Raw genomic sequence first — 17,512 nt, 5'->3', positions numbered from 1 at the left:
ATCGATGTCTCTGTTTTCTGTCTGCTGATGGAATGAGACTTGAGCCTGGTGTACTCAGGGACTTGAGGACAAGGCAGATCGCAGCGGCTTCTTGGTGTAGTCACATAACCTTGTTGTGCCGTGTTCCGTGGTTTTCCTAGGACCACGTAGGACTCTGTTACCAGAGATACACTTCTGAGAAAGGCGCTTAGTACTAAACAGTCTTTGATTTTTATTTTAAATGGACATTCATTGCACACCGCGTTAGCACCAGGGGACAGCAGTGACCAAGCTGGCCGCTGCCCCAGTCCTCCAGGAGACAAGTTCACTGGGGAGCTTGAGAGGTTATTCCAGCTCGTTCCTTTAAATCAGGTGTTGCCAACCCGTTTACCCTAGAGCCCAGAGCTCTTTAGTGGCCCTTTGGGTTGCTGTTTGTATATGTATGTGTGTCTATTTTACTATTTTCCCATTGTAAGCATAGCATAGGCTTCTCAGAAATGTAACCCCGGAAGACAGCCCTGTTGTGAAATTCCCTGCCTCGTGCACACTTGTTTTTCTACTTGCTGTGTACATGGGGAGGAGATACTTGTTCTTGCAGACTTGTTTCAACAAGTTTCATGAGTGAGATGCCTCTTGTTTTGGAAAAGCGTGTATCTTGAGTTTTCTTCAGGCTTTCCACCAAAGGCTGTCCTTTATTAGTATTTGATTGAATTCAGACCGTGTCAAACAGAGCGAGTTGTGCTGTGATGAGAAGACAGGGCACAAAAGACAATTTGTGATTGACTGCCCAGCTGGTACCCATGGTTACCAGACAGCCCAGCCATGCTGCATGTATATGTGTGAGCATCACAATGACTTTTTCAGGACGTGTGTATCATCAGGTGGGCCTCAAAGGCTGGTGAGGTTCCCTCATGTAAGGGAGGGAGTGATTGGAATGGGCATTGGCTCCCATTTTGTTTGATGGTGGTTTGCAGGTTCTGCTGTTGATACTGTGAGTTTTTCTACAGCCTTAGGGTCATAATCCCCTTGAGGTCGGTTCTGTGGAGCCGGATGGAGTGCCACTCCTCACTGTTTATTTTTAAGCTGTGCCAAGTCTTCATTGTTTGGAATCTCCGTAAACAGGACACATTTTTCTTTTTTTGTATGCCTGTCCCATGATGCCAGGTGGCTTCTTTTTGGTTGAAGAGCAAAGATTGAATCTGTTTAACAGGCGACTCCCTACTACCCATGGGTCCCTGCAGTGTGTCTGATCTGTTGGGCAGGCTCAGAAGACAACCAGGAAGTTCTCTCTCAACAGTTTCCCACTCAGCGTTTCTTACTTAAGTGATGGGGCCTTTATAGTGGCTATCTGAGCTCCACCTCTTTATGGCTAGTGTCAAATGACGTATGTTAATTGCATTACAAAGGTTATGTGATTAACAGTTAACGGATTCGGGAAGAGGAGGTCAAAGAACAAAGTCTGAATTGCTCATGTCTGTAAGTGTACACACTAGTCTGTGAGACAGTCTGTGCTGCCTAGACCTCATTTTTTTTTGAGTAGTAGTTTTGAGGGTAAGTTGTTATATGAAGTTGAGTTGGTAATTGTGCATATTTTAAAAAGAGTTCTGTAACCATGACCATAAAACTTAATAGGTGGTACTTGATCGTATGTAAGTTGTAAAGCAGGCATTTCTCTCCTTGGGTGTCAAACTTAGATGGCGTGGTTTTGTTTTACATGTGCTAATGGAGACATTTACATGATATTTAACATACTTTTTGTTTTATTGAAAGTTTGGTTGGGTTAATATACGTTTATAATAAGGTAAACCAACTTTTTTTTCCAAGATGAAGATACCTTAATGTGTTTGATACAAAGATAATACACATACAGAAAAGTTAAACATTATGTAAAAATAGAAAGTAAAAACACCAGAAAGGGCACTATCCAGCAGAGCCCCGCAGGACCGCCGTTTGCACTAGAGAATGGGACGGGTTGGAGGCTGTGGCCGCCATCCTGGCGCTTCCACTCAGGCATCACAGAGCTTTTCTCGTGGTTGTGCACGTGGTGATTCATTGCCCCTCAATTTTGGCCTTAAAGTACTCCCAGCCTGGCACAGTGGCTCACGCCTGTAATCCCAGCTTTTTGAGAGATTGAGGTTGGTGGATTACTTGAGGTCAGGAGTTTGAGACCAGCCTGGCCAACAGGATGAAACTCCGTCCCTAACCAAAAATACAAAAATTAGCTGGCTGTGGTGGCGCATACCTGTAGTCCCAACTACTTGGGAGGCTGAGGCGGGAGAATCACTTGACCCACGGAGGTGGAGGTTGCAGTGAGATCGGGCCACTGCACTCTAGCCTAGACGACAGTAAGACCCTGTCTCAAAAAAAAAAAAAAAAAAAAAAAAAAGAATTCCCTTAGGCCAGGCATGCCAGTGTGCCCCTGTAGTCCTAGCAGTTTGGAAGGTGAGGCCAGGGAGAGGATCCCTTGAAGCCAGGAGTTCCAGGCTGTAGTGAGCTGTGATTGTGCTAATGCTCTTTAGCCTGGGTGATAGAGCAAGACTCTGTCTACCCCCACCCTCCCAAAAATGAGTTTCCCTATGTAGGTGCTTGATTTTTCAGACTAGTCTGTTACTTTGTGTTCAGTTTGTCACCTTTGTGAGGAAAAAAAAAAAAAAACACTCATAAATTTGTGTGTACTTCTAGTTACTTCACCTGGGTCGCAGTGAAGCACTCTCTGCCCTCCTTGAGAACAGTATGTCACCTGGTGTCTTCTCTGTGCCAAGCCCATAAGGCGCTGTTAGCAAATATGTCAGAGAAATAGACTCACCTACAAGGGCCTTTTTCTCCAAACCCTCGCCAGCATAGGCTGCGTCACTTTGCTGGATGGCACCTGCCATCTGTTGCACACTTGCCAGGTGCTGTGCTGATTCGGTACTTGACATGATGTCGCTTCGGAAACCTTGTAGGAAGTTGTGAGGTCGTTACCGTCCCCATTTCACAGACACGAAAGTGCATCCCTTAGACGGATGCACTGCCTGCTACACCATGGCCCCCACCTGCCATTGATGTTTGCAGCTGTGTTCATAGACAGGTTCTCGCTTGAGCCCCCCAAGTCCCCATCTGCTTAACTGAGGGCTTGTCTGGGTGGGGATGGGCACTGCTGGCTGCAGCTGTCAGGGCTGGGAATCCTGAACCTGCACTGAGGGGAGTGGGCCGTGGAGATGCCAGGTAGATACTGGCCTGGCCTCTTGGGATTTGCTAGGCTGTAACTAAAAGATAATGCTTTTCCTTTCACAACATGTTTGAGTAGTCAGATCCCTTTCTGTTCACTTCTCCCCACCCATGCAGCAGTGATGGAGTCCTGGGAAATTTCTTCTCATACATGTTTGATTCTCAAATCCAGCTCTTGTGTGTGTAAAAAGGGATACAGAAAATCCTTTTATGTCAGAACTCCTTTGTCTTCAGCTTACCCCCTAAAACAGAACTAGACTCTGGCCTCTCAGTCCCAGGGAAAGAAAGGAAGATTCCAGCTGAAATACAAAGTTAATTCTTGACTTGAGTTTACAAGGTCCCCAAGCAGTAATTTTGTCCTTTGGGCTGTGACTTTTATAAGTTGGAATTCCAGGCTGGGTGTGGGGGCTGATTCCTGTAATTCTAGCACTTTGGGAGGCTGAGGCGTGATTGATAACTGGAGCCCAGGATCTGGAGACCAAACCAGGCAACGTGACAAAACGATGTTTTTGCGACCAAACAAAAAAAATAAGCTGGGCGTGGCAGTGCAGGCCTATAGTCCCAGCTACTCAGGAGGCTGAAGTAGGAGGATAAACTGAGCCCAGGGAGATTGAGGCTGCAGAAAGCCCTGATCAGTTGCTCCACTGAATTCATGCCTGGGCGACAGAGAGAGACCCTGTATGAAAAAAAAATTAGCTGCAGCTCCAATTTGAGAAGCAAATTTATGGGAGAGAAGGGTTTTTAAAGAACCAGCACCGTTTTCTCCACCTTAGTAGGTGGCAGTCACTGCCTTGTCTGCAATCACGTGAAACTGAGTGAGAATAGACGGGGGGTGTCTGGAAAGACAGGGTGCCGAAGCAGTGCCTGTCACTGCCTGTAGGGTCCTGGCTGAAGCAGAATGGCCTTGGAGTGGCTCTTGCCAGGCAACTCCCTAAGGGGAGCATGTAATCCCAGCACTTTGGGAGGCTAAGGTGGGAGGATCACCTGAGGTCAGGAGTTCAAGACCAGCCTGACCAACATAGAAAAACCGCGTCTGTACTAAAAACAGAAATTAGCTGGGTGTCACCACGCCTGTAATCCTAGCACTGGGGAGGCTGAAGCAGGAGAATCCCTTGAACCCAGGAGGTGGAGGTTGCAGTGAGCAGAGACACCGCCACTCCCCTCCAGGCTGGGTGACAGTGCGACTCCATCTCAAAAAAAAAAAAAAAAAAGTAAAACAAGATTGTAAACCATTATATATTAACATAAATAACATTCTCTGGAGCCTGTTATCAAAGACCAAAACAAGCTAATGAGAAAGATGGCATTGTTTTGTTTTTGCAAATCTCTTTGGCTTAACTGACAGCTGCCGGGTTCGCGTATCTCCTTCCGAATTCAAACTTGGTATCATCTTCATTCAGCGTCTGGAATGCTCTAGCATATACTCAGAGTGGCTGTGGAAACAGCACAGAATGTTAGTGTTGTGCAGACTGCTTTATTCCTCGGGGCCTCCCAAAAGGACCCTGGGACCACCCTTTGAGTTGTGAAATAGTTGGCTCTAAACACTTCAAGAAATTGATTGCTTTTAGGAAGGTAGGCTGCGTCTTGGAACAGTTCTCAGTGGCACAGCCATATGCTTCCCACTTGGGGAAAGTATGGAATCAGCCTGATTTGCTGTCACCGGTAAAGCTGTTCCAGTGCACACCTCTCTCAGAGTGCCCTACACAGCCCCTTGCTGAATACTTAGCAGCAACTCTTGCTGCAGTGAAAATCGGGGATTGTGAGGGGAGGCAAGAGTGGGCTGCGTTTGGGGCCGTGGAATTAATGCAGGTCTCTAAAGGTGTGGACCGAGGATAACGTAATCGGACAGTGATTGACGGAGGGGAAGCAGCCCCCACAGCACTCTGCAGGGGTGACTTGGCCTTTCCACGAAGGGCTGTCCTCCTGCAGTGCACCCCACCTCTCGTGGTCCCCAGGGAGCTCACACTGCCACATGTGGCAGGAGGTGGAATTCTTCACGTGGACAAGAACCTGTGCATTCTGGTCCTCACCGAGACCCAAGTGGTAACCTTGTATATTAAGAGTAACAGGAATCCTGGTGTATAGAATTGGGGCTGTCTCTTACTGTTTGAAACCGTATTTCCTTCTATTACTGAGAGACAGGGGGGCCCATCAAAGGGAGCAGTTTGGGAGGCTTTATGTCCAACCATTAAATGGAGAACAATAAACCTCACTTCTTCTCCGGAGTGAATGAATGTATGTGACTGTTTCTGGTTCCTGTCTTCCATTTGGAGAGCTGAAATTTCCCATCTGAGTTGCCCAGCAAGGTCGGCGGACCGTGGTGAGCTCACACCGCGGAGCGCGGCGGCCTGGCTGTGGCCAGGGCTTTAGTCCTCCCCGGGTTTCTCAGTAACGCATTTTGCTTTTTGTCTCTGCGTACCTATAAATACAGATACCTAAGAAACTTTAAAACAGCAATAGGTTGTTTCTGGATTTTTCTGTAGTTTTGCGTGTGAGAAACTTACCGTGTTTGCAGTACCCTCGCGTCATCACAATAATTAATTAATTAATTATTTTTAGAGAGAGAGGGTTTCCGCTCTTGTTGCCCAGGCTGGAGTGCAGTGGCACAATCTCGGCGTACTGCAAACTCCGCCTCATGGGTTTAAGCGAGTCTCTTGCCTCGGCCTCCCAAGTATCTGGGATTACAGGCACCGCCACCACACCTAGCTAATTTTTGTGTTTTTAGTAGAAATGGGGTTTCACCATGTTGGCCAGGCACGGTGCCTCACGCCTGTGATCCCAGCATTTTGGGAGGCCAAGGCGGGCAGATCACGAGATTAGGAGATCAAGATCATCCTGGCCAAGATGGTGAAATTCCGTCTCTACTAAAAATACAAAAATGATCTGGGTGTGGTAGCACATGCTTGTAGTCCCAGCTGCTTGGGAGACTGAGGCAGGAAAATTGCCTGAGCCCAGGAGGTAGAGGTTGCAGTGAGCCAAGATCACGCACTCCACCCTGGCGACAGAGTGGGACTTCGTCTCAAAAAATAATAATAATAATGGCAGTGTTACTTGGTAAGCAGCAAAACTTTGAATTTGCCATCTGAAGGATTTAAATATCATCTATGCAATTGAGTCGGATTCTGTGCAGATACTAAAATAAATGAAAGCTGGGTTTCTTAGTTTGCTTGTGGGCCCCCATCTCTCTGTCCTTGTTTGGAGCACAGTGCTTCCTGCTACGAGCCGGTGGGGTTCTGAGTGGGCCGTCGTGGGCATAAACAGATGCTGCTGGTGGCTGGAGAACGGGTCGTATTTGGGGATGTCATCTGAGGTTTCTAGGCATATTCTCCTAGTGGCAACCCGTTAATGAAAGCTGAGCTATGAACGAGTCTTTGATCTTTTCTTCATCTGTGGTAAAGAACTCTTAGTTAGCATCTTCTCAGTTCCTTTTCACCTGCATAACAAACGGATTGATGAGCTAGAATACCCTGAATAGGCAAAATATTAATAAATGTAAACTTCGGCCTACCCTGTCAGAATTAACAAAAATAGTGAAGTTTAGAATAGCGAGGCTTTATTGTAGCATTATAACTTCTGAAAGGCAGATTAAAATTGTTAGTTTTGAATATTGTTTCTAGGGAGCGGGAGGTTTGAAGAAACAATGTTTTGCCACCAGGAGAGGTGAAACAAGCATTTGTGTGTTATCTTCCTGCTTACAAGTCAGAGTTCCTTTCCTGGAGGTGCCATGTTATGAAAATAGAAACTTAATTACGGTCATAGGTCAAATTTTAAAGTGTCTTTGAGATTAGTTACTGAGAAATTAGTCTCCAGTTTTTGGAACTAAAAATCTTTAGATGGGGGCTGGGCACCGTGGCTCACACGTGTGGCGTACCAGCTACTCGGGAGGCCGAGGCGGAAGGATTGTTTGAACTTACGAGGTGGAGGCTGCAGTGAGCCCTGATCATGCAACTGCACCCCGACCTGGAACTGGGCACACCTGAGTTACTTAACGTCAAGCAGATTTTAGAGTAGTAAAAGTTGAGCATATGGATTTGCTGTGGTTGAAAACCCATGCGTTTATAATAGTTGTAGTTGGGCTTTTTAAAGCAACACATAGCTAACCTTTTGAAAGGGTATTTTTATTTGGTTTTTAAGAAATTTCACTTCTGGCTGCTTACTGTTATGATGAGTTGAGGATCTGAGGGAAGATTGGCAGGCGGTTCTAGAATACTTCTGGAAGGAAGGAAATGTTGAGTCTCTCCTGACGTCTGAAGCATAGGTCTGTGTTACTGCTCTGCACGTATCCCATGTGCTCTTAAACTGATAGAAATGGCAAGTTCCACAGTTCTCTGTGTTCCATAGACCTGTCGGGATTGGTCCTTGAAGCTCTTTCTGGGGCTAAGAGGTAAAAACTATTCCTGCAGTAATAATAGTCTAATAGTACAGGACTTTTCTGTTGAGTTTGACATTTATGCCAGTGGCACAGGGCAGATCGGAGGCCCCCGCCTCCCAGTACCACGCGTGAGCACTGACTGTTTAGAATATGCCGATTTTCCCAAAGAATGTCCCTGGTGATGCAGTAAATATTTTATTCATTCTCAACCCCCAAACATACATCTTTACTTTCCCTGTGATTAAATGTCAAGTTACATATAAAAAGCTTCTGCTGTGTCCGCTCGTGGGTGCTGTCTCCACGTACAGCCCTAGGGGTCTGAGCTGGGAGCTGAGTGGTCTCCGGGAATGCTGACTGTCCCTGACAGAACAACAGACGGAGGACAGTTTTCAGACTCGGCATTTGTCAGGCATTTTGTCCAAAGCGAATGATATCTCAGAGAGCGAACAGTATTTGTTGCTAAGGATAAAATTTGAGCTTTGGGGTGAAAATTGGAATTTTGGAAAACTTGTATCAGTGAGCCTTGATTGTGCCACTGCACTCCAGCCTGGGTAACAGAAAAAAACAATGTGTTTGTTTATGCTGTCTGATGAGCTGTGTGGACATTGAGAATCTCTGAAACGTGGGACTCGTGTTATCCAGGTGACCGGCATGCACGCAGGTTCAGAATGCCAGGATGTGTTCAGAGGGCAGCACAGAAGTCGGTTTTAATGGAAGAAAGTGAGACGTTCATTGACAAAGGCTCCAGATTCTGTTTTCAGCTAACTTCTATGAAACTGCTGCTTGGCGAGAATTGGTGTAGTGCGCATCCACAGTTATGTGAAGATGGTTACCCTACTCCCATTTTTAATGACCTGTCTGTGCGAGGCAGGATTTTTATGCTGTGTTTGAGCTGAAACACTCTGGGAGCAGGTTGAATGCAGGAAACATGAACGTGGAACTGTCTTCTGTGTTAGGCCGGAGATCTGCCGAAATGGACAGCAGGGCCGCTCTCCACGTTCATTTTTGTTTCTTTTAGAAATAACTTTTTTCATTAAAGATACTGTTAATGTATTAATTTATTTTTAATACATATTTAGAATTTGAAAATAGCAATGTATTCCACATAAACAAAAGCTCTTTGGTTTTCTCAACTTTTAAGAGTAAGGGTGTCTTGAGACCAAAAGGTTAGAGAGCAGCTGTTGAAGAATTTGGAGGTCTGTGCATCCTAAGCTGGAATCATTGATTGCTCTTCGGCTCCTTCTAATTAATAGGAAGTGAAGCAGTTTTCGGCTGAGAAAAAGAAGATAATATTAAATTCAGTGCATTCTGTTTTCACCCAGTTTCAAGGATATCTGCATTTTTCCTCTGGGGAAAGGTTGTGACTGATACAATATAGTTGCATTTTCATGAGCACGTTCCACCTGCAGTGCTGTGCCGTATGCAGAGTTACGCACTAATTCTACACACAAAAAAGTTGTGTAGAAACTTAAAACAGTTTTTTTTTTTGTGCTTGTTCTTGATATGCTTATGTTTCCATTTTACAAGCCGACTAAAATGTTACAGTACATTTTCTGTGCTGAAGACATTGTCAAGTCAGTTTTGTAAATACACAGTGCTCTGATCTTTTCTGAAGGTGCGTCCTTCATCACATTCTGCTTAACAGAAATAACTTCATTTTTCTGATTACTCAGAATTCAAATCTAGTAGCATGATTACTTTGCAGATTAACATAAATTGAATTTTTGAAAATCGGTTTTCATTCCTAAGAACATCTTAATTTCTTTGCTTTTATAAATGTTCGGTGTTGCTGGCCATAGTGGTTCGTGCCTGTAATCTCAGCAACTCTGGAGGCTAAGGCAGGAGGATTTCTTGAGGCTAAGAGTTCAAGGCCAGCCTGGACAACATAGCGAGTTCCTGTCTCTAAAAGAAATGTTTTTAAAAATTAGCTGTGCATAGTGGTGCACATCTGTGGTTGAGTTGCTTGTAAGGCCGAGTCAGGAGGATCACTTGAGCCCAGGAGTTTCAGACTGTAGTGAGCCGTGATCGGGCCATTGCATTCCAGCCTGGGCAACAAAGCAAGACACCAACTCTTTGAAAAGGAAAATCAATTAAATGCTCGGTGTTGTGAAATATCAAAGTTTATTTCCAGTGTTTTCTGAGCAGTAGTTTCTGAACTCTTGAAGTAGTCATTTTGAGGCCAGGTTTGCCACACTGAAGAGATGGTGACTACGAAGATACCATATGGCTTATCAGAGGGAATGCTGACGTCCAAGTGATCACTGTCTTATTTTTATTTCTTGTAGAGACAGGGTCCCACCATGTTGCCTGAGCATGACCCATAGAACTCCTGGGCTCAAGCAGTCCTCCCAAGCAGCTGGGATCACAGATGCAAAACACTGTGCCCAGCTGTCACTGCCCCTTTAAAAGGAGGGGAGTTGGAATGCTTGTCCCTTTGTTCTGGGGTTGCCAGGGAAACCACAGAGGGGAGGCAGTTGGTCTTGAGGCTGAGGACTAGGTGAGAGCAGGAGCTCAGCTTGGGAAAGTGGGCTTTGGGGCAGAAGACCTAGCTAGAAACCAGACCGTTGAGTGTTCCGATGCAACTGCTTGAAAGAGGATATGGAAGTGTTTTTTAAATAGGGTGAGCTGTATCCTGTTGATTTTCGTAAGTCAAAAAGTCTTCTAAAATTTTTCTTGGGTTTTTAATTAAAATAATACAGCTACAGTATTAAGAATTTTCAACAGTTACATGCTTACATAATTTTTGTTGCTCAGCCTTTTCACTTTTTGTTCATCTCTGTTTTGTATTGGGTTTTACTGAATGGGGTCCATCTGAGACATAAGCTCCAAATGAAGAGAAGCTGATGCCTGGCGACTCCTCTCTGCCCTGGTTCGGCTGTGCCTCTGCCTGCCTCCCTGGGGCACGCCTAGGACTCCACTCCTTCCTGCACTGCCATGGCCCCTTTCTCTTGGAGGGTGTCGGTGGCATCTGCTGTCCTGAGTAAAAGTCCTTAAGGATGCTTATTTTAAACTCCCAAGCTGTCTTTGTGGGTCACATAGTGTAACTCAGATAATGGGTTTCTTGGGAGGTTTGGTGCCTCCTTTTAGTTGTTATTGATAGTTAATTTTCTTAAAAAAATGTAAGATGTTTTCTTATTTTCTTTTAGGAGCTTACTCCATGGGAGCAGCCTCTAGATAATCTGAATAGTTGAAAATACGAAGCCTGTTACTTGTGAACAGTGGCTGACGACAGTGGTGTTGTGAGCCTGGCTGTCTGCTTGGACCAGGAGGTTTCATCTGCCAGGGTTTTTTTCTTGTTTTTAGGATTTCAGGGAAGTGTCAAGCTTTCAGTGTTGGAGCAGGTAAGGTATCAATACTTTTAGACAATAGTGACAAAATTTTAACATAATAAGTCTGCATTTGCTGTTTCTAAAGTGGCATTTGTAAAAAAAAAAAAAAAACTAATAGAATGTAGTATTTGTATTTATTTGAAATACACTCAGCCATTTGTATGACCAGTCTCTATGGCAGCAGATTCTGCATTTGTGGATTCTGCCAGCTACAGATCGAAATATTTGGGGGAGCAAACAATAAATAATAATTGAACACTTAATAAAAATTGTATAAAACGGTATAGTACAGCAGCTATTTCTATGATGTAATCTAGAGGTGATTTAAATATTTGAGAGGTTTTGCATAGGTCATATGCAAATAGTCTGTTCTCTCTTTAATGAGAACTCAGTTTTGTGAAGTAGAGCTCTCCCCACAGAAAGCTCCCAGCGTGGTGGCCCCAGCCCTTTTCAGCTGCGTGGGAGTTTCCTGGGCCCCAGAGGCGGCGGGGACACTACAGCTACATACCCTTCTGGGAAGAGGCTGGTGCCAGCCCCTCTAACTACATCTTCAGTAGAAACTCCAAGTGCTGCATGAAAATGAGGGCTTGATGACCCTCTTTTGAGGTGACTGTCACATTTGCTGCAAGTATTTTGGCTTGCACAAGCAGAAAAACTTTGTAAATGTAAAATTTCCAATGAGAACGAATAAACAATTTTAACTGATGTGGTTTAATAACTGCTCTAGCATATATATTTATAAGCAGCATTCTCTGCTTTGCCCACGACTTTTGAGGTCAGCGTTGCCTCCTGGTTGGGGGCAGTTCCTTGTGTCCTGCCTGGGGTCACCTGGCTGGCGAAGGAAGTCTCCCTTTCTGTTTACCCTGTCTCCAGTGCCCACCTCACGCAGCAGCCTGTGGAGTTTGCAGTCTGACTTGGAGTCACTCCTGGCACGCTGATTAGGTTTAGCTGTTTCCTTTAACAATGGGGTCACCTCAGGTAACCATAGAAGTGATGTGGCCCTTACCTCCAAGGCTTCTGCGTGGTGACATGGGAGCGTGTGGGCCACATTCACAGAGCACGGAGGCCACGGCCAGACAGCATCTTTAGCTGGACAGGAAAATGAGAGGTAGTGACAGTATTTAGAGGGAAGCAGAAAGAACAACACAGGTTGCAAGTAATTTTCCATTTTGTATACTTTGTAAGACTCCATTTTATACCAGCCCCTCCCCAAGGACAGAGCATGACACAGAATCAGTCATCATTAGCATTTAAATGTAACTAAAGCTTGGACAGCTTGGAAGAGAATTCTCAAAGTATATACTATCTTTTTCAGATTGTGTCATTTCAACAAGAGTAAGTTTCACAAATAAAATTGATTTTTTTTTTTCTTTGAGACAGAGGCTTGCTCTGTCACCGGGCCTGGAGTGCAGTGGTGAAATCTCAGGTCACTGCAACCTCTGACTCCGATTCAAGCGATTCTCCTGCCTCAGCCTCCCAAGTAGCTGGGATTACAGGCACACACTACCACACCCAGCTAATTTTTTGTATGTTTAGTAGAGGCAGGGTTTCACCATGTTGGCCAGGCTGGGCTTAAACTCCTGAGCTGGTGATCACCCTCTTTGGCCTCCCAAAGTGCCGAGATTACAGGTGTGAGCTACCACGCCCAGCTCACAAATAAGATTCTTTAGTAATGTATTAGAATGAAAGTGAAAAGGAGTACAGAAAAGAAATATACCTTAAAGTGATCACCTTGACGGTATTTTCTAACAACATCTCCAAAGCTCAGTGGACCAAAACGAGGTTTGTTTCCTACCACACAGTCTGTAGGTCAGGAGTCGGGCAGGTCTCCCCCTTGGTGCCCATGAGGGCCATTCACTTGGCAGCAGTGTTGGTATGGAGGGTTCCAGATGGTTATCGAGTGCCCTTCCTGGCCCCAGCCCCTGGTTGGGGAGCTGGAAGTCAGGCCTCAACTTCTCCCTATCCTCTTTTCAGCATGGTAGTGGGCAGCCCATTCTTACAAAGTCCAGAACAGACTTGGGTCCCCTTGCAGGCCACGCCCATCCTGGCACAGTGTCTTGTTCACTGGGCTTGTGGTCAGAGAGCCCATCTGCCTGTGGAAGTGCTGGGGAGCCTGTGCCGCCCCTGAGCTGGGACGCTGTTCATTATTTCAGATTTGTCGCTACTTCCTGTCTCGTGAAGCCTTGGCCTAAGCAGTCAAATGAAGAAATTGTACATTTGATTCGCTCGCTGTATTTTTATCTAAACATGAGCTGTTGAACTATATTAAAATGATCTCTGAAATCATCTCACGCAGCACACGTGAGGAAACATGGTCCGAAGGGCTTGCTGTGTTTGGAGGCCCACTGTCCACAGGAAGCATGTTGTTCATAGAGGGGCATTTAGGGAGGTGGCCTGTGCCGTGCGTGGTCGGTGGCTGTGTCGTCTTTTGCTCCGTGGTCGGCTGGTCACCATGTGCTTATGCTTTACCGCCAGGTATGGATGACAAAGGTGACCCAAGCAACGAGGAGGCACCTAAGGCCATTAAACCCACCAGCAAAGAGTTCAGGAAAACATGGGGTTTTCGAAGGACCACTATCGCCAAGCGAGAGGGAGCAGGGGACGCGGAGGCTGACCCACTGGAGCCGCCGCCCCCGCAGCAGCAGCTGGGCCTGTCCCTGCGCCGCAGCGGGAGGCAGCCGAAGCGCACCGAGCGCGTGGAGCAGTTCCTGACGATCGCGCGGCGCCGCGGCAGGAGGAACACACCCGTCTCCCTGGAGGATTCCAGCGAGCCCACGTCCTGTCCCGCCACGGACGCCGAGACCGCCTCTGAGGGCAGCGTGGAAAGCACTTCTGAGACCAGAAGCGGCTCCCAGTCAGCCTCCACCGCCGTGACAGACAAGGCCCCTGCCGAAAAGGCGAAAGCGGGGGGTGGCGAGGACAGCACCTCCGACAGTGACAGTGACGGCCTGACCTTGAAAGAACTTCAGAATCGCCTGCGCAGGAAGCGGGAGCAGGAGCCCACCGAGAGGCCCCCGAAAGGGGTCCAGGGTCGCCTGCGGAAGAAGCGCCGGGAGGAGGGCCCCGCGGCGACCGTGGGCTCCGAGGCCGGTGATGCGGTGCAGGACGTCCTGCCCGGTCAGCAGGAGCCCGAGAACGAGGTGGGGGTCGTGTCCCAGGCTGGGAAGGACGACAGAGAGACTGAGTTGGAGGGAAAGGCGGCTCAGGGCATCAGAGACGAGGAGCCTGCGGACACGGGCAGACCGAAGCCGGAGTGTGAGGGCTATGACCCCAACGCCCTGTATTGCATTTGCCGCCAGCCCCACAACAACAGGTGGGTCATGTGTGGGCACTCTGCCTCAGCGGCCACAGAAATCCCAGGGATAAAAACAATTTTCCATTGGTTTTCATTTTTAAGGGTTACAAACCTGGGCCGGATGAATATGTTAAGTTGGAAAAGATGAACAAGTCATTGTCAAAAAAGAAACTCGCAGAGTGGCTAAGAACTGCCTAGAGCCACCTCTCCACTCTGGTAGCCACCAGCCACCGTGGCTGTTTCCAATCAAGTGAGGAGAGAATAGCTCCCCGCCCCAGTCACATGAGCCACATCCAGCCAGTGGCTCTGTGTAGACAGCACAGAGGAGAATGGGTCTGTCACTCGGGGGTCGGTCTGTCTGAGACCGCATCTTTAGATTGCTCCTTGGGAGACTCGGCAGAGGGCCCTGTGCAGACTGCAGCTGGCCTAGTACAGACGTTGGGGCAGCTCAGCCTCTGCCAGGACTGGGCGTCAGGTGGTGCAAGGCAGCCTGTTGGCTTGCTGCTGGGATAAAGGCATTGTAATGGCAGTCATGCTGAGGTATCTGTAGTGGAATGCCGTACACTTCACTCCTAAAATGCCCCTTTCTTTAAAAAAGGTGAAGCAAGTTTGGGTGAATGTTAAAATCAAGGGAGAGGCATGTGGACATTCTTATTCTCAACCTTGCTGTGTAGTTGCATTTCTTGATAATGATAAAACCAGTCGACTTACCGACGTGTTGAAAAGTCAGTGCTTGGCACTCACTTCCCATTACTAATACCATTATTTTATAATTTTAGGTTTATGATTTGCTGTGACCGATGTGAGGAATGGTTTCATGGCGACTGTGTGGGCATTTCTGAGGCTCGAGGGAGGCTTTTGGAACGGAATGGGGAAGACTATATCTGCCCAAACTGCACCATTCTGCAAGTACAGGATGAGACGAATTCAGAATCCCCAGATCAGCAGGAAACTAACTTCAGACCTGGAGATGCTGACGGCACAGATGGTACAAGTATAGGAACAATAGAGCAAAAGTGTAGCGAAGACCAGGGGATAAAGGGTAGGATTGAGAAAGCTGCAAATCCGAGCGGCAAGAAGAAACTCAAGATCTTCCAGCCTGTAAGTGTCTGTCCGCTGAGAGAAGCATTCAGGGGTCGGCCTTGTGGGCTTTAGTCTTGCTCTTGATAGGAATTCCTCCCAGGACGGTGCTGCGCCCTTGCGGGACTGTGCCTCTCCAGGTTCCCGCCTTAACTCCACCTGGGTGAGGCCTTTCATTTTTATGGGTGCCCTGCCTGCCTCCTCTCCTATTCATGACTTAATTTTGGAAATGAGCCCATCTTTGAGGATTTGGACGTTGCTCACATGTTCTGTGAGCTCCAGCGGAATTCATTGAGCGCTGGGAGCGGCGGTGCTCCTGTGTCACCTGCGGTCTCCAGCTGCCTCGTGGTTCTGCTGCTGGTTCCTTGGGGCGCTTGTGTTGAGAGTGTGGTTTCTCTGTCTTGCAGTTATGTTGACTTAATTGTCCTCCCCCTGATTTTTATCACATTTCCCAAACGCTGTCGGTTTCTGCTGCTGTCTCCTGTTTGGAGTCTCCATTCCAGTCCTCACAGGGCGTGTGTGACTTGGTGTGTTTTCACCCTGCACCTTCCTGGGTCCCAGACCTGCCCTCCCCCTGTGTCTAGAAGCTGCCTGCCCTCTAGCAGGTATTGGAGATTGCTGTGTCTACATCTCTGCCTTGCACTCTTGCACTGTGTTTTGCACTGTGTTAGCTGCAGCGTGAGGATGTTTGACAGCTGGGCCGTGCACATGGGGACATGCCCTGGAGGCACTGAGAGGGGCTGCAGGCATATGCTCCACATGGTCCATGGTCAGGACCACATTTGGCCATTCAGAGATTAATGGAAATGTGAATTGATGAGAATAGTCATCGATTTTACGTCTTCATTTTTAAAATTCATTTACTTTGTGTTTTTTGCAGTTGGGGCTTTGCTCTGTTGCCCAGGCTGGAGTTCAGTGGCGCAGTCTTGGCTCACCTTGGCTCACCACAGCCTCCATCTCCTGGGCTTGAGTGATCCTCCAAGCAGCTGGGACTGCAAGCACGCACCACCACGCCTGGCTTTTTTTTTTATTGTCAGTGTGCTTGACATAACCCTACACAAACCTAAATTGTATTCTAAGTAAAACTTAAATTCTGGGGAGGAAAACCGATGAAGTATTTAATTTGAGAAATGAAGTTTTGCCTCATTATGTGTGAGGTGTGCATGTGCCGGCCTGATCAGAGACCGACCTCGTGAACGGCGGCCGTGCCGCTTGTGGCACAGGCGTTTCCTCTGGCTGCACGATGAGTTACCGCAGTCCTGGCTTGAAGGAGCACACGTGTATGCCTCCATTTCCGTGGGAAGCCTGGGCCTGCTGCCCGGGCCTTAAAAGACTATAGTCACGGTGCAGCAGGGGCTGTGGTCTCAAGAGAGGCTTGGGGGGATTCCCTTCCAGACGCCATCACACTTTTTTTTACTGTGTAAGTGTGTCTGGCTGGGTGTTGTGGCTCCCACCTGTAATCCCAGCACTTTGAGAAGGCAAGGTGGGAGGATCACTTGAGGCCAAGAGTTCGAGACCAGCCTGGGCAACATAATGAAACCCCCATCTCTACAAAAAGTAATTAGCTAGGTGTGATGGTACGTGCCTGTAGTCCCAGTTACTAGGGAGGCTGAGGTGGGAGGATCACTTGAACCCAGGACATCAAGGCTGCAGTGAGCTATGCTTGTGCCACTGCCCTCCTGCCTGGGCAACAGAGCAAGACCTGTCTCAGACAAAAAAAAGGGTATGTCTCATGCAATTTTGGGGGCATACTTATGTGAAAAAAGTATTCATTGTTTATCAGACATTCAGATGCATTGGCATCCTGTATTTTACTTGGGAGCTTTGCCCTGCCCTCGAATCCTAGCCGTAGGAAACCCTCTCAAAACAGGGCAGCTTACTTCAAGACCACCTATGAAGTCTTCTTCACAAAGACCCAGTCCTTCTTTTAAGGGTTTTTAATCTGATTTAAGTTGGACCCATTTGATTTGCAGTCATCGCAGTTAGGGCCTTAATTAACATCTGCAAAATGCATGTGTGTCCTCTAGTGGGGCCTCATTGTGGATGTGAGGTCCCGTGGGTCCCGCCTGCCCTTCAGAGGCTGCACAGAGCAAGTGCGGCGGCCACAGGGCATGAAGGGCAGTGACGACGTGAGTGCCTCACCTGGTGTGAGGGGATTCTCACAGCTGGAATACACAAAACAAATGTTTGTTCATATGAAAAATACTGTTAGTATCTTATTTTAAAGCGGTGGCCATGCTATTGTAA

At 47.3% G+C, this 17,512-nt stretch overlaps 1 protein-coding gene across 3 annotated transcripts in view; it reads left to right on the top strand.

Annotated features, from left to right (window-relative positions):
- Window positions 1-17,512, top strand: part of DIDO1 (death inducer-obliterator 1) — a 58,146-nt gene that overhangs the window by 11,659 nt on the left and 28,975 nt on the right. For all 3 annotated transcript variants that reach the window (XM_039479268.2, XM_039479267.2, XM_074406758.1), the window contains exons 2-4: window positions 10,708-10,902; window positions 13,366-14,203; window positions 14,965-15,286. In XM_039479268.2, coding sequence (XP_039335202.1) covers window positions 13,368-14,203; window positions 14,965-15,286 — 1,158 coding nt within the window. In that variant the 5' untranslated portion in view covers window positions 10,708-10,902; window positions 13,366-13,367. The remainder of the gene's footprint in view (window positions 1-10,707; window positions 10,903-13,365; window positions 14,204-14,964; window positions 15,287-17,512) is intronic.

Source organism: Saimiri boliviensis, chromosome 9 (genome assembly GCF_048565385.1).
Source record: "Saimiri boliviensis isolate mSaiBol1 chromosome 9, mSaiBol1.pri, whole genome shotgun sequence".
NCBI classification, from domain to species: Eukaryota; Metazoa; Chordata; class Mammalia; order Primates; family Cebidae; genus Saimiri; species Saimiri boliviensis.
The sequence above is the reverse complement of the archived record's forward strand: the minus strand, read 5'-3'. Positions and strand labels throughout refer to the sequence as shown.